Source organism: Aspergillus wentii, assembly GCF_001890725.1.
Source record: "Aspergillus wentii DTO 134E9 unplaced genomic scaffold ASPWEscaffold_4, whole genome shotgun sequence".
In the NCBI taxonomy this organism is placed as follows: Eukaryota; Fungi; Ascomycota; class Eurotiomycetes; order Eurotiales; family Aspergillaceae; genus Aspergillus; species Aspergillus wentii.
In genome coordinates this window covers 2,715,868-2,740,709 of record NW_024467835.1, presented here as the reverse complement: position 1 = coordinate 2,740,709, position 24,842 = coordinate 2,715,868, and the positions used below count along the sequence as shown (strand labels likewise).

The 24,842-nt window shown below is 49.1% G+C and overlaps 7 protein-coding genes across 7 annotated transcripts; 5 read left to right on the top strand and 2 right to left on the bottom strand.

Moving 5' to 3' along the window:
• The first annotated feature begins 779 nt into the window (after positions 1–779).
• Positions 780–3,294, top strand: ASPWEDRAFT_40919 (putative Na/H antiporter). The gene is made up of 5 exons (XM_040835425.1): positions 780–1,328; positions 1,398–2,071; positions 2,130–2,212; positions 2,261–2,669; positions 2,722–3,294. The coding sequence occupies exons 1-5, from the start codon at positions 1,211–1,213 to the stop codon at positions 3,070–3,072; spliced, it is 1,635 nt and encodes a 544-aa protein (XP_040689358.1). The 5' UTR covers positions 780–1,210; the 3' UTR covers positions 3,073–3,294.
• Positions 3,295–4,169: 875 nt separating this feature from the next.
• Positions 4,170–7,650, bottom strand: ASPWEDRAFT_40917 (mRNA-binding ubiquitin-specific protease UBP3). The gene is made up of 6 exons (XM_040835424.1): positions 6,806–7,650; positions 5,952–6,689; positions 5,787–5,893; positions 5,566–5,728; positions 4,271–5,487; positions 4,170–4,218 (listed from the first exon to the last, which is right to left on the bottom strand). Exons 1-5 carry the CDS (start codon positions 7,304–7,306, stop codon positions 4,423–4,425), a joined length of 2,574 nt encoding a protein of 857 aa, XP_040689357.1. The 5' UTR covers positions 7,307–7,650; the 3' UTR covers positions 4,170–4,218; positions 4,271–4,422.
• A 165-nt stretch (positions 7,651–7,815) lies between these two features.
• ASPWEDRAFT_40915 (RING-type E3 ubiquitin transferase MAG2) lies at positions 7,816–10,782 on the top strand. Its single transcript, XM_040835423.1, has 2 exons — positions 7,816–8,356; positions 8,429–10,782. The coding sequence occupies exons 1-2, from the start codon at positions 8,102–8,104 to the stop codon at positions 10,370–10,372; spliced, it is 2,199 nt and encodes a 732-aa protein (XP_040689356.1). The 5' UTR covers positions 7,816–8,101; the 3' UTR covers positions 10,373–10,782.
• Positions 10,783–11,321: 539 nt separating this feature from the next.
• Positions 11,322–15,004, top strand: ASPWEDRAFT_51662 (uncharacterized protein; the record flags this gene model as incomplete). Its single annotated transcript, XM_040837632.1, has 8 exons — positions 11,322–12,412; positions 12,473–12,804; positions 12,860–13,081; positions 14,009–14,092; positions 14,151–14,302; positions 14,357–14,608; positions 14,675–14,786; positions 14,850–15,004. The coding sequence occupies 8 exons, from the start codon at positions 11,322–11,324 to the stop codon at positions 15,002–15,004; spliced, it is 2,400 nt and encodes a 799-aa protein (XP_040689355.1).
• Positions 15,005–16,363: 1,359 nt separating this feature from the next.
• Positions 16,364–17,631, top strand: ASPWEDRAFT_28295 (chitin synthase export chaperone; the record flags this gene model as incomplete). Its single annotated transcript, XM_040833118.1, has 7 exons — positions 16,364–16,393; positions 16,485–16,520; positions 16,584–16,677; positions 16,735–16,822; positions 16,876–16,969; positions 17,022–17,355; positions 17,411–17,631. 7 exons carry the CDS (start codon positions 16,364–16,366, stop codon positions 17,629–17,631), a joined length of 897 nt encoding a protein of 298 aa, XP_040689354.1.
• Positions 17,632–18,832: 1,201 nt separating this feature from the next.
• ASPWEDRAFT_51660 (uncharacterized protein) lies at positions 18,833–19,401 on the bottom strand (the record flags this gene model as incomplete). Its single annotated transcript, XM_040837631.1, has 2 exons — positions 18,833–19,325; positions 19,385–19,401. 2 exons carry the CDS (start codon positions 19,399–19,401, stop codon positions 18,833–18,835), a joined length of 510 nt encoding a protein of 169 aa, XP_040689353.1.
• Positions 19,402–19,976: 575 nt separating this feature from the next.
• ASPWEDRAFT_155743 (uncharacterized protein) lies at positions 19,977–24,763 on the top strand (the record flags this gene model as incomplete). The annotated part of the gene is made up of 3 exons (XM_040829688.1): positions 19,977–24,281; positions 24,341–24,529; positions 24,605–24,763. 3 exons carry the CDS (start codon positions 19,977–19,979, stop codon positions 24,761–24,763), a joined length of 4,653 nt encoding a protein of 1,550 aa, XP_040689352.1.
• Positions 24,764–24,842: the final 79 nt, after the last annotated feature.

Genomic DNA, 24,842 nt, shown 5'->3' with positions numbered 1-24,842 from the left:
GAGCCCCTGAAGGGCAGTCGCCAAACGAATCAACGTGCTGAATTGACCGCAATTCTGCGAGCCCTTGACATTGCTCCCCGCCATCGAGATGTGACCGTATTCACAGACAGTCAGTATGCGATTAAGTGTGTAACAGTATGGTTCACAAAATGGCGGCGAAATGAATGGATGACGGCGGGCAACAAGCCAGTCGAGAACAAGGATCTGGTCGAGTCTATCTTGGTGAAGATTGAGGAACGAAATGAGCTAAAGGTGAAGACACTTTTTGAATGGATCAAGGGTCACAACCGCGATCCTGGAAACGAAGCAGCCGACCAGCTAGCGGTCAATGGGGCTCGAAAGGGGGCTTCGGAGAAGAAAGCAGCCCTGGAAATAGCGCAGGATATACCAGACGATGACGAAGAATTCTAAGGGGACATCTTCGATCTAAATTCCATGAGTCCCCCACCAGTGACGATTAATGAAATTGAAGGACTTGGGTTCAAGGGTTACATTTGTCTGCATCTTCCCATGGTTTGTACTGCTATCTGGACACGACATGTACTTTCAGAGCTATTTATCATCCAACAATAATAATTATAACCCTCTACCAACTAGGACATCTCTGGCTTATAGGATCTGAAATGAAGAGTCTTCGCACAAAAGTGAATATGACATAGAAATCCAATATTGATATCGCCTAAATTGCAGGCGGAACTTTATATTGCGGATTGCACGTGAACCAAACCATTCTCCTTTATTTTTCCTCCTCTTCTTTCTTCCCACATCCTTTTCCCATCCTCAACGCTTGCATTTTGCTCTGTGCATATTGAACCAGCTTTCTTGTAGCTGCTTTTTGGGCATATCACTATTTCTGGACATAGAGTCTGTCTCTCAATTCCATTCTGCCAGTTCTTCACGGCCAGCTCAGTCTTGATTCATCGCCAGTGGATTTCAAATCCCCCTAGATGACCGGAAATCTCTTGAACCAAGGAATTTATATCATGATTGAATAACACATGCTTGTGCCTTCTTGAGGGTTCGATAAACATTCGTGCGACACGTTTATTCCCCCGCAACTTAGACTGTCCTTCAGGACCAATATCTCCAACTACAACATTCCTCGTAGCTTTTCAGAAGCGGAATATTTCTGGCAGTTCTTGGCTCGTCTTATTTACAGTGCAGACTTGCAGTGGCTGGGCGATCTGTCATACCAGACGCAAGGAGAAAAATGCCCACGCTTTCTCTGATAAACTTTAACATCGTCTGTGCGACACTCGGAGGTTTCATATCAGTCTTTGGGCTTGTGTCTTACTTGTTCAAGGAGAGATTTTATCTATCCGAAGCATGTCCGTACAACCATTCTTTTGTTTTATCTCTGCGTTACACTTGGGAAAATGGTCACTGACAGGATGCAGTAATTTCGCTCTTAGCTGGTGTCATCTTCTCTCCCCATGCCGCCAATTTTATAAGACCTAGAGATTATGCGTTGGGCTCAGAACAAAACCTAGAAGAAATCACTCTCTATTTCACTAGACTCGTTCTCGGTGTACAGTTGGTCCTGGCTGGTGTTCAGCTTCCGAAAAGATACCTACAGATAGAATGGAAGAGCCTGTCACTTCTTCTTGGGCCTGGTATGGCTGCCATGTGGATGTCCAGCAGCCTTATAATCTGGGCGCTGGTTCCAAACTTTCGGTTTCTGCATGCTCTTATAGTTGGTGCATGCGTAACACCCACTGATCCAGTGCTTTCCAACTCCATTGTTAAGGGCAAATTTGCAGATAGGAATGTCCCCCGCCCGCTACAAAGAATCATAGTGGCTGAATCGGGAGCTAACGATGGCCTCGGCTATCCGTTTCTCTTCTTTGGACTGTATCTTCTCAAGTATACCGGGATGGGGGGTGAGGGTCATAGCGGAGGGGCTGGAAAAGCCATGGGGCTATGGTTCTACGAGACTTGGGTCTATACTGTTATCTTGAGCGTTGTGTACGGCACTACTGTCGGCTGGCTCTCCAGAGAGATGCTACATTGGGCAGAAGAAAAGCGCTATGTCGACCGCGAGAGCTTTCTTGTTTTTGCCATTTCCCTTGCAGTAAGTCTAGAGTTGGGAGCGAATATCAACTGTTACCGAGTGCTGACGCAAAGCTCAGCTATTTATCCTGGGAACTTGTGGTCTTATTGGTACAGATGACCTCCTGGCCTGTTTTGTCGCTGGAAACGTTTTCACTCAAGAGTAAGACCTTGGTACCATTTTACCTTCGGCTCAAGCTGACATTACTAGTGACTGGTTTCGCCTGGAGACGCTAGATGATTCGTTGCAACCGACAATCGACATGCTTCTCAATCTATCGATCTTCATGTGGTTTGGTGCAGTCTGCCCTTGGTCCACGTTTTTGGACAATAGCATCATCCCCATCTATCGCCTCATCTTCTTGGGAATATTGATCCTACTGGTTCGCCGGATGCCTATTGTCCTTGCAATGCATAAATCGATCCACCAGATAGAGCGCCTCGCTCAGGCGGGTTTCGTTGGCTTCTTTGGGCCCATTGGGGTCGGGGCTGTATTCTACCTGTCCGTTAGCCGAGAATTTTTACGTCAGATCACGGTTGATGGCAAAGTTCGAGAGGATGCACAAGAAGTTTCGGAGGCAATCTATGTGATTGTATGGTTTCTTGTCATCTGCAGTATTGTATGTGATTTCTAATTTGCTTCAGACTGAGGTTACTCTGACAGACAAATAGGTCGTTCATGGGCTTTCTATTCCATTGGTCAAGGCAGGATACCATCTTCCACGGACAATTTCAACAGTGCTGAGTATCGGTTCAGCCGAACCGGAGCCTGTTTCAATCACGAATTTAGATCGAACTCATAGTACGGCAACGCCCACCTTGGAATTTGTTAACAACCGAGGCCGCAAACGTGGCAGCGCGCGTGAACCACCTCGATCCACGTTCAAGATTGGTCGGCCGATTATCAGGACATCTTCTCCAGCAAGCCAGCCGCAGCCTGGGACGGGACATGCTGAGGAGCCCGAGCGGCCAGTGAATTTGGTTACTCATGATTCAGGAGACCCTACTTTGACAATTACTTGAAACTTGAGAGTCCACGATGGCATTCAATCTCCAGCTGAGGTGGATGAGTTCTATGATTCATCTGTTTCTTCTTTACTGGTAACTATTTTCATCAATCTTGGCGAGATTGTGGTGATATACTATCTGCATATCCTCACAAAGAAAAGATTGTTCCTGTACCTACCATATGTTAACTCTCACTCTTATGCAGTAGAAATGTAATATTGGCAATGCATTCTGGTGATCTGAATTTTGCATATAATGACCGACAGGTCGACTGGTCTTGGGCTACAGCACAATATTGAGGCGAAAACCCACAGTACCCATCCCTCCTAATCAAAATGGCTACATTGATATAACCAAAGAACGAACGGATTATCTATCAATTTCTTTGATTTTCTTTTCTTTTTCTAAAACATGCTTTTTGGGATCTTCGTAGAACTCCATCCCCTTTTTTGACACTCAACCCTCCCACCAGGAAAACCCACCTCCGTAAATCGGATACCTCGTCATTAATAAAAGAATTCAAACAGTTCAAAGGGGGATAAAGAAGAAAAAAAGGTTCAATCCAGGCATCGCTCCATCACGGTCCATCCAGATCGACCGTATGCAGCGATCCGCTTTTTCCATCACGCAAATCTCTTTCTTCTGCTCAAGACCACCTTAAGGACCGACAAATGTCTATGGGAAAAGAAAATTCATGCAGTCATTATAATCCCGTCCACGCCACATATCAAAAAAGAAAAAACCCATCTGAATCCACAAGGCAAACCAAAGGGCTATGCGAGGAAATTGGGGTATATACCAGAGCAACATCCCACCAGATAAACAAGATCAAATGATAGATGAATAAACATCAAAGGGAAATATCATCACGAACACAAATGATAAGAATAAAATAGGATAAATGAGAAGGTATAAGATGCTAAATGCTCGCCGTCAAAAATAATTGCAGAGGAACAGCAAGCCAAACCTAATAACCGATGGCGCAGGGTGTTCGGGTTCGTAGATGGCTGCCGACCGAATCATCACGCCCTCGGACGTTCATCGCCCGCTGTACCGGTAGAAAGTACCGGGAAAAGATTATGAATTGGTCATAAACACATAGACTTGTCGTTCGTCGATGTCACTTTTTTTATATGTACAGCCGACATGAGCAGTGGCGCCCTGTGTGGATTAGATGACGTCAGGTACATTGCGGCATCGTGGCAGGGTATACCATTAAGTAGTATTGAGAGATTGATGAGGAAAAGGGATAATATGCCTTGCACACAGGAAGGACGAAGTCGAGACGATGCAGTAGAGACTGCTTTTTTTTCTTTCTTTTTCTGATTTTTTTTTTCATCTGTGTTGAAACTTGATGTAATTGAATCACGCGATTCGTTGATAGAACAACAAGTACGCGACTTTGTTGTCACGAGATCCATATCTTCCGATTGGAGTTCGAACTCCAGATGACAGCCCAGAGGCAGATGGAGCAGAAGCCCCGTTTGCAATGCCCGAGACGGACTTTTTGTTTGAATGCCCACTGGCGCCTGTGCCGTTAACTTGACTCCACCCTCTCTCGTTGTCGGGATGTTCCAGATCATCCTGATCGATATGATCGAAAATATTGCCATTGGGGCGCTTTTGTTGTTCCAGCGCCGCGGCAAGAACCTTAGGGTCTTCCTCGCCGCCTGCCTCAGCGACATCCTCACTCCTGACACGGCGGATGACTGTGTCATCAAGACGGATCCATTCACGACCATCCTGTCGTCGAACATCCACCGTGTAATGGCCGCCACTAGCGCTCTTTCCGTGATGATAAATCACACCGACAAGTCGATATTTAGGAAGACCACCTTGTGACATCATGACATTGCGCTTGTTAGGTGGGAAGACCTCTCGAGGCATTTCAAGATCGAGTGGGTAACCGATCTTCTTCCAGATCTTCTGTGTGCCATTCGTCACATTGTCATATTGGAAGCGTTTCAGATGAAGGATGAGAACAGGTGGCAAGCTTTCAATGAAAATTTGTTTGGTTGCTGTTACATTGGGGCCCCGTGCAGAGTTGAAGTCGCCTTGAATATTTTCCGGCTTGGTCAAACCTCTGAGCGCATCGACGATGTTATGGACATCAGCTGATCCAATGTCGAGCTGCAAAGACTGGTAGGGTTCCAAGGTCACTGAGATCTTATTGCCCGGTACTCTGAATTCAGACCTTAGCTTGCCGCCCAGAATCCTGGTGATGGGCGATTCTTGGGAAATGTCACCGGATGCGCGGGTGACTGCGGGCTTTTGTTTGTGACCAACTTCTAGCCAGCCGTCGCCCGATGGTTCATCAATAGTATCTTGGGATTCGGATTCCGGGGCATTTTTGGCGACACGAGTGCATTCTTCGTGCATTTCCTCCAAAAGAAAGCCCAAAAACTCTTGCGCATCCTGCTGGTGTCCGCGCTGAATTAGGTAAAAGACGTTAGTTCATGATGCTTCTCACAAAACAAAAGAAACTGTAATATAAAAAAAAAAACATACTCGCATGTCCCGGAAACGTGGCAACTGTCTGATAACCTGATAAACGAACTCTGGGATAAATGCTTCGCCATAGTGCTCCAGCTCATTGGGTTTCAGCCGTAATTTCAGCTGTTCTTCCGAATGCGCCGCATCGATAACCCGAAATTCCCTCATAAACATAATCCTGAAAATTCTAATGTCAGTATAAATCCACTAGTAATAAGATAACAAAGTTCGCTCACATAGCATCGACCAATGGAACATCGCTTTGGAAGCTGTGCGCTGCTCTTCGGCCAATATGGTCCAGGAACTGGTAGAATGGCACGCATGAAACAAGAATTTGGAGAACCTGTAGAAAAAGAAGATCAGTATACAACTAGATGTGTTGAGAGTCTATGAGGACATACAGAGTTCATGTAGCACATATTACCAGTATTAACAAGCCCCCTAGGTTCAAGGAAAGCCACCTTATCGCTATACTGGTTAACGTCTTCAGCCAGGTTAGTCAAGACATTAGCAAGAGACTCGTTCTTGGGTAATATTATGCCGGTTGACTCGGTCGATGCTGCAGTGGGAGTAGCTGTGGCCTTAGAAAGATTCTTCGCCCGCACAAGATCTGCCCATGACTTGGGTGCCGCACGAGGCGAGGCGGCATTGGTAGACTCCTCTGAGACACTCGCGCCCGTTTTTACAGGGATGCCAGCTGGAGCCTCTTGCTTAGTATCAGCTGTGGACTTGGGCGTTTCAGAAGTGTCACCCTTAGCTGGTTGACGCGGGGTAGCTGGACTCTGCGGAAGGACAGGGACTACAGGGACTACAGGAACAGCAGGCTTCGATGCTTTTGTCTGAGCCTGAACCTGAGACTGTGGACGCGTCGACGGTTTTGGAGCCACCGATGAAGGCGTGGTTGGCTGCGTTGAATTTGAATCCGACGGAGCACCAGATAGTGTTGGCGTCTGCGGTTCAGATGATGTTTGGGCCGCTGGCTCTTCACGCTTTGCGTGTTCTTCTGCGCGGGCATTCCGGAGGCCTTCCTTTGCGGGAAGCTCTACAGACTTCGAGGAAGACTGGAAAAGACGGCTTTTTCGACGCCGACGCGAGATACGGGCAGGAAACGGGTGGTCAGGAACGGAAAGCCAGGGCAGCTGGTCCATGATTAGTGAGATTAGACAAAACTCCATTTGATGCTTATTTGACCTTTCCCCCCCTTAAAAAAAAGAAAAGAAAAGAGAAAAAAAAGGTTTGGGCTAAAATAACTTACCGGTGCACGGAAGGGCTCTTTAGGGGTTGGAACAGGCTTTGTAGCTTCTGGAGCTGGTGGCGAGGACACAGCGGGGCTGGGAGCTGGGTGGATAGGAATATTTGCAGGGGGGTGTTCGGGCATATCAATCGGGGCTGGCGCGGGGACTGGCGCGGGGACAACGGGAGACATGGTGGATTGAAGAGGAGTTGAAGTCCTCGGCTGCAACGGGAGCGTTGGGGGCGGGATATGAGCTGGTGCCATGATGGGCTGCGCGTGTGGATAGGAAGACACGATCATCGGGCCATAAGGATGCTGGTAAGGGCGTGGAGGGAGCTGCATTTGAGGATAGGCTGGGTACCAATGAGGGTATTGCTGCGGTGAATAAGCAGGGGGCGGATGGCCATTCATGTGGGGGTGATATCCCATATATCCCGGGGGAGATCGCATCGTGGGAGGCCCTGTAGTGTAAGGAAGATCTTGCTGCCGTCGAGGTGGCATGGGCGGCTGCCCATGGGGCATTGCGGGCAAGTGATGGTTCATCATGTCTAGGTATGTCGGAGAATCGCTTTGACTGTTCAGCCACGCGTTGCCTCAATGGGAGCCATGCGAAACGTTAAACGGGAAAGATAGAGCGAGGAGCGTCCCACCCGTCTACGCGGCCATTCTAACCTTGCCGGTCAGAGAGCGAGAACGGGTAGTCGTTGAACTGAGGCTTGTGTGGCTAACGGTGGTGGTTTGTTCTGCGGAGGTTCAAAGGGATCGTTATTCACTGAGATGCGACAGGCAAAGCGGATTGAATACCAACCTGATGGTTCAGGAACCAATACGGAGGAATTGAATTGAACCTGAAAAATACCCCGACGGCTTAGGGAACCAGCAAGAGGGGGGAGTGGGGGAAGCGAGCAACGAGGCGAAAGGCAGGCAAACCAACGGGGATTTGCTGGGCTGAGATGAGATGAGATGATGTTTTTTGGGTGGCACGTGCCTGAGGCTCCATTGGCTGCCAAGAGATGACATACTCGCCCCTCTTCGCCGTCGTCGCCAGGAGAAAAGGATTGGGAACCAGGTGCTTCTGCTCTCCTCATCTTGCCCTTCGGGGTTTTTATTGCTTTACGGTTATACAATCTACCCACTGTCGTTCTTTTTTGGCGAAGTTGGCTCATTCGACCTCATCAAAGGCACGGTTGTTGTCGTCGGGTTCAATTCCGGTCCTGTTCGTCTATCCCCTCCGCCAAAAAAAGGCTGCCTCCCCCGCCTCACTGAAAGAAGGCAGTGGGAGTCATCAATTCAATGAATTGTCTGGTTTTGTGAGAAATGTCTTCCAACCCGGGCCAGATTCCAACCTCTTCCAAAGCGGTGAATATTCCGAATACATCACCTTCTGCGACATTTCATTCAACTTCCTCGATTGACGGAGGCCACCAGCGACGCCCGGGAGGCTCTGGCAGTTTTGGGGCAGGGTTCAACTCGAAGAGTTCAACCTCTGCAAGAAACAACCAGGCCCGGAAGGGTCAACACAAACGGCAGAGACGCCCCCGATTGTTGGATGATGATGAGTATAACCAGTCTGTATGTATCCCAGGAGTACCTGTATCCATTGCTCTTTTGTCGAGTAGACAGAACTAACAGTTGCATATATAGGCCGCCATGAGATCAACAACTAGCCGAAAAGGACAGACGTCCATTACTCATTTGATGAACTTTTCTCTTCCCCCTCGTCCTCAAAACCATTCTATACCACATCGTAATCCTCGTCGGTATGCGTCCTGGGGATACCATGTTGTAGATAAAGCTCGCTATGTCCACGCAAACTATCGATTTATTGTGACGCCAAATCGTGTTTACAAGGCCCACGCGGCAAACGCCGATGTGCATTTGGACTGGGACTCGGTTCTTCAAGTTTTAGTCTCGGCTCAAACTCAAGATGCCAGTTGTCCTATCTGCTTATCTACGCCCGTAGCTCCGCGAATGGCTCGATGTGGACACATATTCTGTCTACCGTGTTTAATTCGTTATATGCACTCGAACGATGAAGAAAATCCCGGTCCCGAAAAGAAGGCTCGTTGGAAGAAGTGTCCTATTTGCTGGGACTCGGTCTATACCTCGGAGACTCGACCTGTCCGATGGTTTCGCGGCCAAGAAGGCGATCTTCCAATTGAAGGAGGTGATGTGGTATTGAGATTGGTGAAAAGAGAACCCGGAAGTACTCTTGCGCTGCCCCGAGATGGTGCAGAGAGCATTGGATTTGGAGACGATATCCCTTGGTATCATGCTGCGGAGGTTGCCGATTATGCCCGAATCATGAAAGGAGGCGAAGATTACATGGTCTCTCAGCACGATGCTGAAATCGAAGACCTCCGGAAGCAGGAGCTGGAAGACGAACTTCTATTCGGAGACGAGACAACTTGGACCCAAAAGGCGATTGCTTCCATCACGGACGCAAAACAGAAGGTGAAAGGCATTGGAAACCCTCCGGATGTTTCACGGCAACCCGCGGCAAAGAAACTTGCACGAGAGCCGATCGCGGTCGAATCTCCACCAGACGAGCTTGCCGTAATGTATACGTCGCAGCATGCCAACAAATCCGGAGAAAGCTCATCTGCCGAGTCCATTCCTTCATCGTCGAGTGTAATAGGCTCCGCTTCTACACCTGGGACATCCGATGAGACAGCTCGCCTGTCACAGGCAGTGGATAATGTCCACCTGAATTCAGCATCAGGCGCAAAGTCCAAGCAGAGGGATCCTGGAAACGGTCGATCGAATGAAGCAGCTGGATCTCATCCTTCAGATTCCCCGTACTACTTTTACCAAGCTCTGCCTCAGTTCTACTTGTCTCCTCTGGACATTCGCATTCTCAAGGCTGCGTTTGGCGACTATTCGCTCTTTCCAGCCACGATCCTACCTCGGGTGGAACATATCTCGACCGGACACATTATAGATGACGAGCTTCGGAAGCGAGTGAAGTACTTGGGCCACCTGCCCCACGGATGTGAGGTAAACTTTCTGGAGTGCGACTGGAGAGATGTGGTTGTACCGGAGGTTCTCGAGCGCTTTCGCACAGAAACCGACAGAAGAAGAAAACGTAATAAGGACAAGGAGGTCCGCGAAGAAAAAGACCGAATTCGTGCGGAGCGAGAGGAGGACGACAAACGCTGGGCTGCGGCTCGTCGTAAGAGGCCCAGTATTAGTACCAATGACCCACCATTCTCAGACCGTGATTTCCAACCTCTGGCTGGCGGTGCTGACTCTTCATTCTTTGAGGTTGGTTCCTCTTCTGCCTCTCCGCCTCGACCATCATCTCAATTTGGGGCTCTGGCCTCGCCTTCAACCAGTCCACCGGGCTCTCGCACCGTATGGGGAACGACGGCTGTCACTCCACTTACAAATCCATCCGAGTCTGAAGCAGGTGTTGCAAATGATGGATGGTTCCGTGGCTGGGAGGATGAGTTATTAGCCCAGCAGGAAAGTGAACTGATCGCCCAGACCGCTGCGGAAGCAAGCAATCCTTCTTCCTCAACGGGCGGGAAGAAGAAGAAGAACAAGAAGATTACGCTTATGTCGACTAACATTCAAAGAGGAGCATGAGCGAAGTTCTGGCGCAAACGCATACCATTTATGGTATTTTTTTATCGATCTCCAGGGCGCATTCGAATTGATATATTTCCGGTGGTGTGGGCGATAACGAGGTGTACAATTGGCAGGACATGGGCATGGGAGTCAGACGGTTTATTATCTCAGCGTAATATTGATCATATACATCGACTCATATATGGAAGAAAATATAGAAGTCTTTTTCTATTTCTCTCATGCCCACTGGCAAACATTGGCCAGGTGTCATCTTCTACTCCATTCATCCATGTACAACAGTAGTCAAAACCAGGCCTTTACAGCCACACTCTAACAAATATTCGATGTACCATGAATATTAGGCTCATTCCAATGCTCACAAGATGAGCTTCATGTCTAGAGAATCAATCCAGCAAGGGAGAAAGAACTGAGAGAACTAAATGAAATATTCTCTCATAACCAAACTCTTCATACTCTGCTCCGTACTTTATCAAACTTAACAGGGAACATATCCCTGTAGATGCCTAGCATTAAGTGCATATGTAGTGAAGATCATCCTTGATCCGGTCTTGTCCTGTGGGGGAGGAATCTCGCTGTCCCTGAAGAACGCCTAATAAAATCGCGGCGAGCCGAAATTTCGCTGCGGCAGATCAACCAAACTACTCCAACCATCCCTCTCTCCTCGCTCTCCCTCGCTTCAATTCCTCCTTTCTTTTGAAATTACTCTTCCTCCCAACCACCATAGTTCTGGTTTTTCCATTTACTCTACTGTAGTTGGCCATGCCTTCAACGCGCTCCCAAACGGGGAAAACCCCCAGGTAAGTATTTAATTTGTTTGTTTGGACGAAGCCCGTTTGCGACCCTCGATTGTTTACCCCCCTTTTCCCCATTGCCCATTCTTTGCGCACTTAAGGCTATTCGTTTGTCTGTCACTTCCAGCTCACAAATTGATCTTTCCTTTAGGAAAATGGAACGTCCCGGGTTCATAGAGACACCTGGCCGCCGAGTTACTCGTAGCAGTACCGCGTTGGCCACAGAAACCAGTGCAGATGATGTGTCCGACTCACCGGCTGACATTCCAGTACCACCCAAGTCCTCGACTCGACGACGTACCGCCGCAAATGTCAAGGTTGAAGATGTTTCGGACGAGGAGACAAAGACAGTTGCGACCAATGGACGGGCCGGAGACAATGAGAAGCCGGAGACCGTTGACACCAATGGACACGCCAATGGTTCGAGTGAAAAGAAGTCGCGCATTGTCGACGGCTGGGAAGAGGGCAAGGACCCCAAGATCGATTACAGCGGTCATTTCGAATTTGGGGGTTCTTTGGGTGTCTTGTCCATGATGATCGGGTTCCCGTTGCTGATGTACTACATGTGGATTGGAGCCACATACTACGATGGCAAGTTCCCTCGCGCGGCCGAAGGACAGAGCCTGTCTGAGTTCTTTGCCCACATGGGTAACCTGGTGTATGAGGGCGCTTTCCCATCGATCAAGGCTTGGACAATCTACTGGGTTTTCTTCATCTTCGAGGGTGCTTGCTACGTGTTGCTCCCTGGTGTAACTGTCATTGGTCGGACTCTCCCTCACCTGGGAGGCAAGCAGCTGCCCTATTACTGCTCTGCTGTCTGGTCTTTCTACACCAGCATTGTCCTGGCGTTGGCCCTGCACTTCACTGGAGTCTTCAAACTGTATACCATCATCGATGAATTCGGACCCCTCCTTAGTGTTGCAATCATTTCCGGCTTTCTAGTATCGTTCATCGCGTACTTCTCGGCTTTGGCTCGTGGTGCAGAGCACCGTATGACTGGCTACCCGATCTACGACTTCTTCATGGGTGCAGAACTCAACCCGCGTATGTTCGGAATCCTGGACTTCAAGATGTTCTTTGAAGTTCGCCTTCCCTGGTACATTTTGTTTTTCCTCTCCCTGGGTGCTGCGGCCAGACAATACGAGGTCTACGGCTACGTTTCGGGAGAAGTTGGCTTCGTTCTGATGGCACATTTCCTGTACGCAAACGCCTGCTCCAAGGGCGAGGAGTGCATTGTTTCAACTTGGTGAGTATACCGTTATATTATCTGGTAGTCAAGGAACCCAGTTAACTAACGAGTGAACAGGGACATGTATTATGAGAAATGGGGTTTCATGTTGATCTTCTGGAACCTTGCTGGTGTGCCGTTGAGCTACTGCCACTGCACCATCTACCTTGCCAGCCACGACCCATCTGAATACCATTGGAACCGCTACTTCTTGGTGTTCATGTACGCTTCGTATCTGTTTGTGTACTGGGTTTGGGACACAACCAACAGCCAGAAGAACCGCTTCCGTCAGCAGGAGCGTGGTACCATGGTGTCTCGAAAGACATTCCCTCAACTCCCGTGGCAGACTCTGCAAAACCCCAAGACCCTCACAGCCGAAGATGGCTCTAAGATCTTGGTTGACGGATGGTGTAAGTGGCTTTCTACCATGTATCAAGGCTATACAAGTGACTGACATTTGCACAGATGGCAAGGCTCGCAAGATCCACTACACCTGCGATCTCTTCTTTGCTTTGAACTGGGGTCTCATCACCGGGTTCAGCAGCCCCTTCCCGTGGTTCTATCCTCTTTTCTTTGCCTGCATGATTTCCCACCGTGCTCTGCGTGATATCCAACGCTGTCGCAACAAGTATGGTGAGACCTGGAAGGAGTACGAGAGACAGGTTCCTTACCTATTTATTCCTGTGAGTACATTGGATTCTATAACTTGCAAGGGTAGTTGACTGACTTGTAATCTAGTATGTCTTTTAATGGATGACCTAGCGTATCAGTGGCTTCAACTTCTGCGCTTGCAGATATCGACATGCTTACAACTGCAGCTATGAATTTCTTTCTGTGACTTTTACGTCTCTAGAGTCCGATATGTCATTATAATACTCGCGCTTTCTTTTGACTCTGGGAAGAGCACGTATTTCATGCTGCCTGCCATTGTTGAGGCTCATCCTCTGCCTTGTCCTCATGGACATGGGCGTTCCCATCCCAGCATATTATTCAAGCTGATTTCGTTCCATGTAAATTATTTCAAGCTTTTATCATCGGACTTATTTATTTGGTTTCTTTTGGCTTCTCCAAGATCGGTGACGGGGGGGCGTCGCTCTATAAGGCTTTCATTCTCAAATTCATAATAAAAATATCCTATAATAACTTTTATTCATTAGATCTTAAATTTAGATTCAAACATATCTACTGTGTAATTCTAACACTTCATCTCATGGGTCATCTTTTACTTGATCTGATAGAACCCGTCACAATCACATGACCCGACCCCTCCCCCACATTCATTGAGGGCTTATCAGAGATCAATGACAACACCGTAGACATCACTGTTTTAACGTCGATCAATTGGAAGAAAACCAGCGTAAGTAAAGAATTTGGGTCTGGGATAAACCAGGAGTTCAATTGCACCGCGTCCTTATGTTCCGACTTGTACATTGTCCATACTGACCAGCTATTACAGCGCCATGTTAATTCAAGAAACTGTCCATGATGTCCCAACAAAGGCAGGTGTAGAAGGGAGCATGCGTATGTACTGATTTACTAGCTTGAATATTGCTTTTCTTTTGATCTCATGTTGGATGGGAATGATCCACGAATGCTGATATGACGTTTGAATAGGCCTTTATGTATTCCACCCAACTATTCCCGGCTACCCCAAGGCACGGTTCCCCGGAGTAGTTGTGTTTAGTGAGATCTACCAGGGTATGTATACTCATGAGAAACTAGCTCGAGTTATATCATGGTTAATATAATATCACAGTGACCGGTCCTGTCGCGCGGTTCGCGAGACAAATCGCCGGCCAAGGATACATCTGCGTTGCTCCTTCAAGCTACCATGAATTCACCGGACCGGAGCCTTTGTCATACAACGCCGAAGATACGGACAAGGGAAACCTCTGGAAAATCAGCAAGGTAAGGTATCCCAGTTTCTCAGCGAATTCGAGTTGTTTCTGATGACAATTACAGAAATTGGCGGCCTATGATGAAGATGCCTCGCTAAGTGTCGACTACCTGCTTTCGCTCCCCACATGCAATGGACGAGTTGGTGCAACCGGCATGTGTCTGGGTGGTCATCTTGCATATCGCTGCGCGTTGGATAGCCGGATCAAGGCAGCGGTGTGTTACTTTGCTACGGATATTCATAGCAAAACTCTTGCGGAGGGAAAGAATGATGACAGTTTGGCCCGCGCGGGAGATATCAAGGGCGAGTTACTGATGGTGAGTTATATATGTGCCGCGTAAGTCAAGTCGCCAGGCGCTAATGGGAATGTTTGTTTAAAATAGATCTTTGGAAAGAACGACACCCATGTTCCACCCGAGGGACGTGATTTGATCCGCAAAACATTGCATGAGAAGGGAGTTCTGTTTGGATTCTATGAGGTGGCTTGGGCACAGCGTACGTTGAATTTGTATGACACGGGCATTAAGTCCACGATCTTGCTGACATGGGATGTGACAGATGCATTTATCCGAGACGAGCTCAGCAAGGGCCGATACGACCCAGCGATTACCAAGGTGTGCTTTGAGATGTTGCTGGAATTGTTTGGACGGACATTGAAGTTGGATCTGGGCGAGCACGATGGCAAGGGATTGGAAGTTGAGGATGTGTGTTAAAGTTCTGAATCGGCCTTGGGATACGGAATAGTCGAGAAAGATTTGATATCAACAGCGACTTTCCATGGCAACAGCTGTCATATGCACCAGTCTATCTTACCAGTGTTACGTACGGAGTAGTATCTAAGATGTTCAATAATGAGACCCTGGTGTCGATCATCGAGAGTTCCAGATCTGGCGGTCAAAGAGAATAACATATTAACTCGAAGCTACCAGCATTTAGTACTAGATAGTGATGATAGTCGATCTTAAGGAGGGTTGATTGTCGAAAGAACCGGTCGACCGGAGAAAAAAAGCAAGGAGAGAGAAACCCGGTCAGCAGAGAAGGCGAATTGGCGGTGGCTGAAGGTGTTGAGATTTGAGACAGTGAGACATCTTGATCTTCAGCGGCTGGTGACTATTATTTGATCTTCACAATAAATCATTTATCATTTAATCAGCCGTATCTCATAAGGATAATTATTATGATGATGATTGTGTTGGGAATAACGATTATTCTCCATCTTCTGGTTCGGTGGATTCGTTACCATAATTAGACCACCCAAGCATCAGGCTTGGCCGGTAGTAACAGGCAACGAGAATAGAACTGATCCATGGATGGCGATGGAAGAAACAGTGGGATGGAAAGGATGGAAAAAAGGATCAGAATCAATTCAGGAACATTAGAGAATTGAACCAGGAAGAACCAGGGAGGAGAGCGATGGTTATAACGCTCAAGACATCCAACCTCTCCAGCCCCCCAAGGAGGGTGTTCCTGGATATGCCTGCAAGATGCAATATTTAATTCGCATTAAGCAGCTGGCAATAATGGATCGTTCAAATAACGGCAAATGCAAGCTGTGAGGCTCTGGAAATTAATTAATTATTGTCATTCTGTCGTGTCTGGCTGCAAATTAGTTATTTGCCATCTTATTCTTAGTCCTCCTCTTAGCCTCTTCCCCTCTCAGTCTCGCTTCTTCCGACTCTGGGATTTCTTCACCTTTTCCTCTTCCTCCACCGCGGTCGTTTCACTGTTGTATTATCTCCACCACCCTGCCCATCCATCTTATTTTTTTTTTTTTTTTTTTTTGGTTCTATTCTATTCTTTCCCTTTTGTTCTTAATTAACCCCGTTCCTTTATTCGTCTGACGTCTGCATCGGCCCTTGAGACCACACGGTCTACGGAGCATTTCCCTGCCCGATTATCTTTGCTGCAGCTGGTGCCTCGCCTCAATCGCCTCCGATCCGCGACGGGGCGATCGTGATTCGTGAACGGTCCTCGGCGCGGGTCAGGATCATCAATCGAATTGGAGGAATCATTCCAATTCCACCTTCGCCTATACTTTATTCTGCTTCTTCACGTTCAAGTCATTCGACATCATGGGTTCGACGCAATTCGGGAATTTCCATGTGAGTCGGACTTGACATGCGATCCACCGCCATAGGGGGGAGAAAAACGAGGGACACAAGTGACTGACTGGCGACCCTTGCTCTAATCTAGGACTTTTGTCGAGACTCGACATTACCAGTCTGCAATGTATGTTGATGCAACTCCTTGGATATTGTCGCTTGGATGATACTGACTGGCTTTCGCGCATAGCTCTTCAAGGAAAACCAACCCCCAAATAAAGACTTCGGCGGTTGTCCCCTCACGGGTATTGGCCTCAGCAATGACAGGAACCTAAGCAATCTGGGTATGAAGGAACGACGACAGACTAGACCGACATGGCACTAACGTCTATGCGATACAGGATCGATCATTCTAGCCTTCATCTCGATCCTCGCGTCAGTCTTTTTGATATGGAGATCCGAAAGGAAGAAGGCAGCCGTTGGGCGAAGGTATGCGCTGGGTTGGACGCAGTTTCAATGGTTCTATACTAACCAAAGGCCAGGGAGATGCAATTGTTCCTCTTCGGCTTCATCGTCATCGAGATTTGTGAAATTTTTACCGTGGGTGGTTTCCCACTTGACGATGCGGTTCGAAAGGTTGGTCGTGATGGATCCTTATCGTGTAAACACATCTAATATTTGTGATCAGGGTTTTTCGGCTGCTCATATTGCCGCAATCACTGCAACTTGCTGGGTTCTTTTGTTGAATGCCGCCGTGGGTTTCCAACTGCTCGACGACGGCACACCCGCTTCGATGGGTCTTCTCCTGACCTCCGCCTTGGTTTTCTTCATCGGAACGGGCTATATTGCCCTGGATACCGCGTTTTCATGGACCGGCCATTTCGATTCAAGTTTACAGGGCGATAACCGGAATATCGCCTTGTACGTGCTGTACCAGCTGTTCCCGCTGGTGTGTCTTGTGGTTTTTTACGTTATGGAGTCCATCTTGGTGCTCCGGATCTTGGGCGAGTTTCGGCCGATGTGTATGTTTCCTTGCAGTCATTTCACTTTTCTTGGTCTTTTGCTAACAAACTACAGTGTACTTGACCAGTGCAGGTCTGCTGTTCGCTATTGGCCAGATCTTCACCTATGTCATCAGCGTTCATCTTTGTTCAGCAACAGATGGCAAAATCAACGGTGCCCTGTTTGAAACTCTTTTCACACTCTTGGCAGTGGCTATGATCTGGATGTTCTGGAGTAGTATCACAGAGGATGACTGGCCGATGCCGGTGACAAGTGGCGGCCCCGGATACAACTAATCGAAAACTCGTGCTTATCGGCCGACGACTGCGCGTTCAGTCCCCGGACAGACGCAAGCCTACTTGATTCACTCTTTTGACCTTCCGACATGAACCGACAATAATAACATTCTATTTGATCGATCCTTTTCCGGAGATGTCCGCCGCCTCATCCGGTTACTGTTTTATTTTTTCATTCTCATGCTTTATGGGAGTCTCACGATGATGAGCTCTAACGTTCTGATACCACCTTCTGTTCTGTTTCTTCATGTCCTGCGTAACGATGTTTTCTATTTACTTCGTTATCTACATTTATGAATCTTATTCTTCATGTTTCTGATTGTGGTCTGCTTGATATTGTCCCAAGCATGGGATCACTTTTGGCATATTTATTTTTAGTCAGATACCTATTTGTCTTGTAACTACGCCTTGTTGTTAAATAATCTTGATTTCTTTCTTTCTTTAATATTCCTGTATCTTTATAATACAATTTGGTGTGTTGTTTGTCTGCATCGTGTTCTGACCTATGATGACTGAGGTTGAGCTATATTGTATGTATATTAAATCTACTCATTGTCATACCGTCTATCGTCATCGCTAAAGAATCAGATCATATCACTCGCATGTGATACGTTTTAGACTACTATCTCTTTGATCAGCCAAGTATATCTCCGTGTAATCTGCAGATATTCTGAAGTTTGCTAAAATTAGAACTATACCAACTAGGCAGCCGAGAAACAAGAGACAACCAGCAAACATGCCGAGAAGCCCATCGAACATGATTAGATGGATAAATAGATAACTGTGAACAATTACCGTGGTTTCCTATTCCTGAATAGCATAGATGGTGCTTTGAGACAATCGAGAGATGAGGGGGTGTTGTACTTCGTATTGGCAGCTATTTTGGAAACTCTGCATCATATGCTGACCATACGTGAATCACTGAAAATTTATAAATTATATCAGCCAAAAACTATTCAAATGTTCATTAAAAGAGGAAGACCTCTGGTGAAACAGTAAATTATGTACAGTCTATGATTTCAACATGGGCAGGATACGAGAACCGGTATCATTGAAATAATTCCGCATCATGTCGTATAAGGCATTAAATAGGAAGATATCGCAAATCAACACCAGCTCGTGATCATTAACCCATCCATCCAAGTTGATCATCGTTCCCTTACCCACCGCTCAGTGAGCCAGGGTCTAGGAAACGAATCATCTATAAGCGGACCTTCACATCCACACAGGGAAGAGTCCACTCGCGTCGTCCAAGCAGACTCCGCAACCATTCCAGTCCAATCCCAGTCCATTCTTCCGACCTCAGGTCTTCCATTCCTGCAGATGTCTCGTTGAAGGCGAGTCGTCGCTGCATCTCCTCCACTGCTGCTCCTGCTAGCGCCTTGGTCGTGGTGTTGACGGTCTCCATCATATACCCGGCGAGGCTATCATTGAAGCCCGGCACCTGGTCTATTGCCATGGACGAGTTGGTCGGCAGCGCATCCTGGGACATGGGGGATGTGAATCGCGGAGAGAACCAGTCGCCTCGTAGATCGAAAAAGCAACGATCCGACCAGTGACAGGAGGAGATGAAGAGAATGAGAAGCAAGGCGGAGCAGTAGATGCACGGGCGATGGAGTATGTAGGTGAGAGTGACGAAGGAAATGATGAACAGAGGGGAAGCGTTGGTTGGGATGAAGAGGAGAGGTAACCAGCTGTAGAGATCTGTCAGCACTCTGGACATGATAGCCTCAGCAATGGAAAATCGTCTTACCTCCTGAGACAGAACATGATGAGAGTTAAATCCCCTGGAGATGTAACTTGTCGGGAAGCTGCTTCAAAGAGGGGCGGACAATAATTCGGAATCAGTGGCGACCAAAGAAGGTTGTGAATCTTCCGGTTTCACAGCTGTAGGGTGAACTGAAAAGAAGGTGAATGGAATGGTAGAAAGGACGTGATAGAAACATTCAGATTCATTCAATGAGGTTTAAAGACTGTAGAAGCCTTTCATCCATCGTTTGCTTCACCAATTCGTCGTCTCGTCTTGGATAGTTAAAGCTGCTGCTTTTCCACCCGTCAGCCGCAGCGCCCACTAGCCACACACAACAGCCACTAGTGCCACTTTCTTCTCTTCGTCTTCCTCAACTTCTGACCGTCATCTTTTCTTCCCTTCTTCCCTTCCTTTTCTTTCCCCTATCCTTTGTACTATAGTTCTTTTCTTTCTGCTTCTTGCCCCTTCAATCCTTAGACGACCTGCTACTGCTACTTTATCCCTCCTTTTTGCTCTCGAAAGAGAGCTCGCGAGAGATTCTTTGAGCTTGGATTTCGTTTGGAGGTCACCTTGTCCCCAACGGTGCGTGACAGAAATGTCCACCCCCAATGATCTCCAGGCTCTTCTGGCGAGCATCAGACCACGCCCATCTCCTTCGAGCACGCCTGGTCATGATGCTCCCATGTCGCAGTATCCTCCGCAGTACCATCCTGGGTTACGCCAGCCGCAGCATCAGTACAGCCAGCCGCAGCCCTATGACGGGCAGAGCTTCCCTCATCCTCAGCTGCACCAGCATGGTTACCACCATCCTTCGGTCTCGTCTACCATGCATAGCCCTTCGCCGATGAATACTCCGCCCCATCATGGCTCGGATATCCTCAGCCCGAACGTCCCTACGCCCCGCGGCGATGTGTACCCCCAACAGCAGCCTCAGCAACCCCAGGCCCAGAATCCCGACCGCGCCGCCAATCTTCTGAACCTTCTAAAGTTCAACCAAGCTGGGGTTGGTCATCAGGGTCCGCAGCACCAGGTTCCCATGATGGGCATGGAGCAACCCTTGTCGCCTCTGGGTCAGGAAACTGGACCCGAGCAAGGAGCTCCCAGGTCTCATGCGCGAAACATTTCCGCGTCGGATTTGGTTGCGACTCTCTTTGGCAGACAGGGCGCGCCCGCTTCCGCAGCGGCCCCTCAGGCTACCATGCCTGTAGGCTCGCATTATGTCCAACCGGAGGCCGTCGGTGCAGGGGAGAGCTCCTCATCCGCTGCGCCGACCGCTGAGAACACCCAGGACATGTTGCTTCGCCTGCTCAACCGCCCAAAGCCAGGTCAGCAAGTGGATGTCAATGAATTGCTCCGAAAGTCGACGTCTCAGTCCCCGTCCGTCGTCTCTCCTCAAAAGTCCCCTTTTCCGGAGAAGGAGTTGATTGACGACGCCGCGACGGTGGGCGAAATAGTCGAGGAGGCATTGGAAGAACCTGGCTTCGATGAGATTATGCCTGGGAAACCGGATACGATCTCGTCGCAAGCTTCCAAAGCGTCCATGACGCCAAAGGAATCGCTCTTCACTTATGTCAACCCGTTTGAGCAGCTGGCAGCCGCGTCTCCCCGCAAAATGACTCCGCAGCCTAAGTCTCGGAGTGCGAGCCCGGCTGTGGAAATCACCAAGAACAAGAAGGTCAATCTTGCCACAAAGGCTGAGCCTGTTCTGGCAGAATCGAAGCCTCTGGACACCACTAGATCGGAAGACGTCAAGTCCCCTAGTCTGGCGGAGGAACAAAAGGAGGCTGTTTCTGAAGTCGTTGGCCAGCTTGTTGATCAGATTGGCCGCGAAGTCGACCAGGCAGCTAACAAGCAAGTCAAAGAAGAGGAGGCTCCTCTTCGAACAGCACAGGAAGAGAGCACCAAAGCTATGCTTTCCTCTATTGCCAGTCATCTCCAGGAGACGGCCGCTGAAGCCAATGACGTCACCTCTCCCGAGGAGTCTACAAAGGATGTTGTTCCGGACACCGCCATCCCCTCGAAGGAGCCAGCGCATAACGGAAATGGCGATGCGCTAGTTGATAGCTGGGAGAGCGCAGAAGATAGCGCCGTGAAGGAAGAAGAGCGTGTTGTTCATGTTCACAACTTCCCTCTGAGGCCCTTCATTTCTATTGCCGTGAAGGCGAACACCGGAAAACTTACAACTCTTCGAGACGATGGCATCATGGACATCGCTCGTCTGAAGAAGGATTTCGATCAGTTGGATCGCTCCTTGACCTCAGCTACCTCGGACTACATCGTCTACGCACTCGCCAAGAACGGTGGCATGAGGATCATCCGCCAGGACGATGGAAGCGACAAGCAGGTATTCCGCTCCACTCGTGACCGGGTGTTCAATGTCGCCCTCTGCACTTCATTGACAACTGGTGGCTCGTCTGAGGAGCAGGCGATCTTGGGTATTGGTGTCAGCGGAACCGTGTACTGGGCTCTGATCTCTCGAGCCGAGACGGATCTTTTTGAGCTCGATGCTCTGGAGAGCGAGAGTCTTATCTTCCCGCCATTCCCCGCTTCTGATGAGAACACTTCCGGTGGCCAGCTGAAAACGCGGGCCAAGCGAAGCTCTCGTCATCCGGCCTTCTTTGCGATCGGCCGTGGCAAGAATATCTATGTGATTTCGCCCCAGGCAGCTACCCACCCAAGCTACGGCGTGTCTGGATCTCAGCGAACTGTGAACACGGAGAAATTTTTCAAGGAACGCGCCTTGAAAATATCGACCGGCAAGGCCGGAAAGGACTTCATGTTCAGCGACGATGACACTGTTATCGCGTCCCTTGACAAGACGGGTAGACTGCGTTTCTGGGACATTCGCGAGGTTGTTAACAACCCAGCTTTCCTCGCCAGTGGCCCCAGTCCCGCTGAAATCCGTGTTCCACTGAACACCTTCGTTACCGGGTCACCCACAGAGAAGTCCTGGCCCACCTCTGTACTCTTCATCGACAAGTTGCGCCCCTATGTGAAATCAATGGCCCTCCGTTATGTTCTTGTCGGACTGAAGCAGAACCACACCTTGCAGCTCTGGGATATTGGGCTGGGTAAGGCTGTGCAGGAGCTCAAGTTCCCTCACGAGAACGAGTCGGATGCCATCTGCAGCGTCGCGTACCACCCGGGAACCGGTATCCTCGTTATCGGCCATCCTACGCGCAACTCGATTTACTTTGTTCATCTCTCTGCGCCGAGATACAACCTTCAGCCTATGTCGCAGGCTTCTTTCATCAAACGCTCGAGCGAAAAGGATAGCAGTCTGCCTAAGCCAGAGTCCACTGCTTGTATGAGCGGCATTCGGGAGATTTCCTTCGCCTCGAAGGGTCAGTTGCGTAGCTTGGATCTCCTTCCTATCACCAAGGCAGCCGGCGACAAGCGTGGTTTAGAGGAGGAGAGCGGTCTCTTTGAGCTCTACGTGATGCACTCCCGCGGTGTTACATGCCTCAACATCAAGAAGGAAGATCTGGGGTGGAGCTCGGAGAACAAAACAATCCGTCCTGTGAACGCACTGGAGGAAGGGTTCATTGAGATTTCTGATCTTCAAACTTTCCCTAGCTATGTCACGGACGAGCCCTCGGTCAATGGCGACACAGCGCCCACCCCTACCAAGGCAGCACCCAAGGAGGTTGTGAAGAAGACGCTAGAACTCACCGCTGACACCAGCGCTGGTGCTGGTGCTGGTGTCGGTCCTTCGCGAACACAGTCACCGACGAAGCCATCAATCAAGAAGAAGCCAGGTGAAGACCAGGTTGAGCCGGCGGCCCTAGCGACAAATGGCGCTGAGAAACCCGAGAAGAAAAAGAAAAAGAAGGCCTCGACAGCTACCGCGGCGGGTCCTGGTGAAGGTGCAACGAAAGTGAAAGAAGCCAACCCCGCCTCATTCACTGGCGCAAACGAGGGCCCCTCTAGCGACTCTCGCACTTCCGCCCTTCCCAAGGAGCAACTCAACGGAAGTGATGCCACTTCTGCAACAACTCCCACTACTGTCCAGCCTGCACCTCAATTATTTGCCGGTGGCGCGAGTGATTTCTTGACCAAGCACATGGATGCTCTACAGAGTGGCGTTTCCAGCGAGTTCAATAAGAGTCTTGGTCGCGAGATCGAGGGATTGTATTCTCGCTTCGACGAAGAGCGCCGCAGCTGGGACGTCGCATCTGCAGCCAAGCAGGACCAAGTTTTGCGACTGGTTTCGGATACCCTCTCTGACAACGTGGAGAAGAATTTGGCACGTATTGTGTCGAACAGCATCCAGACCGAAGTCATGCCTACTCTGACCGAAGCTACCTCAGCTGCTGTTAGTAAGCAAATTGATGAGGTCGTTTCTCAACAGCTAGGAGGTGCTGTCCCTCGAGAGTTGCGCCAGGCGCTGCCGGAAGCGGTGACACGGGCCGTGCAACAGCCTGATGTGATGAAGGTCATGTCAGACGCGGTGGCTCAGAAACTATCTTCCCAAGTCGAAAGTGAAATGTCCAGGGCCTTGCACAACACGATAACCCCCGCATTCAAGAATCTCTCTCTCCGAGCTGCTGAAAAGATTGGGGCCGATATGGAGAAGCAGGTGCAGGTTCAGATGAAGCACTATGAGATCCAGCGCCACAACGACTCCGCGAAGATCGATCAGCTGACTACCCTCGTGCGAAGCCTTTCGGACACCGTGGCTTCGATGGCAGCGGCCCAAACTGGCTTTCAGAATGAGGTCCTAAGACTCAACCGCGTTCTGGCTACTCGACAGAGCCAAGGAAGTGCACACAGTTCACGGCAGCCCTCGCTTGCCGGCGCGCCTGCACCCGTGGTCGAGTCGAGAACTCCGGAGGAGGTGGAGCTGATTGAAATTACTCAATTGATGCGCGAAGGCAGATACGAGGAGGGTTCCGTCAAGGTTTGTGGTCTCTTTGAAAACCGACCCATTTGGCATTGCTAACATCTTTGTTACTATAGTGGCTTCAATCTACCCAGCAGGCCGATCTGTTTGATAACCTCTTCGTCCGCTTGAACCCTGCATACTTGACCAGCCTCTCCCCAATTGTCGCTCTGTCCGTTGGTGTTGCGGTCACGTCGTCTTTGCAGACCAATGTTGCGGAGCGTCTCACGTGGCTGGAGGTCGTTTTGCAAACTGTCAATCCAATGGTATGCTGAATTCATAAACTGTATCGGCATCTGATTCGCTAATCCTTTTTTTTTTTTTTTTTCCTCTTGGTTTAGGACCCCGACATTCGTGAAGTTGCACCCAAGATTATGGACATCCTTACACAGAGATTGGAGGCCCTCTACATGGCCATTGCCGAAAACAGCCCTCACGATCCTATCCTTCGCAAGATCCCACCACTTTCGCGCCGTGCTCGAGAGCTTCGTGGACCTTGAAATAGACTCGATACACTAATGGGTTAAACTGCCTTGGTTCATCTTGATGATTTATTGAAGGTACAGGCAAAAAAAGACC

Bases quoted from the DNA above. Each gene is read 5' to 3' on its own strand.
- ASPWEDRAFT_40919 (XM_040835425.1), top strand. From the start codon at position 1,211: ATGCCCACGCTTTCTCTGATAAACTTTAACATCGTCTGTGCGACACTC. The intron at 2,072-2,129 runs GTAAGTCTAGAG...CGCAAAGCTCAG, and splicing joins TTTTTGCCATTTCCCTTGCA to CTATTTATCCTGGGAACTTG. The intron at 2,670-2,721 runs GTATGTGATTTC...ACAGACAAATAG, and splicing joins TTCTTGTCATCTGCAGTATT to GTCGTTCATGGGCTTTCTAT.
- ASPWEDRAFT_40917 (XM_040835424.1), bottom strand. From the start codon at position 7,306: ATGCCCCATGGGCAGCCGCCCATGCCACCTCGACGGCAGCAAGATCTT. The intron at 6,690-6,805 runs GTAAGTTATTTT...ATCATGGACCAG, and splicing joins AAGAGCCCTTCCGTGCACCG to CTGCCCTGGCTTTCCGTTCC. The intron at 5,729-5,786 runs GTGAGCGAACTT...TAGAATTTTCAG, and splicing joins GTTCCATTGGTCGATGCTAT to GATTATGTTTATGAGGGAAT.
- ASPWEDRAFT_40915 (XM_040835423.1), top strand. From the start codon at position 8,102: ATGTCTTCCAACCCGGGCCAGATTCCAACCTCTTCCAAAGCGGTGAAT. The intron at 8,357-8,428 runs GTATGTATCCCA...TTGCATATATAG, and splicing joins ATGATGAGTATAACCAGTCT to GCCGCCATGAGATCAACAAC.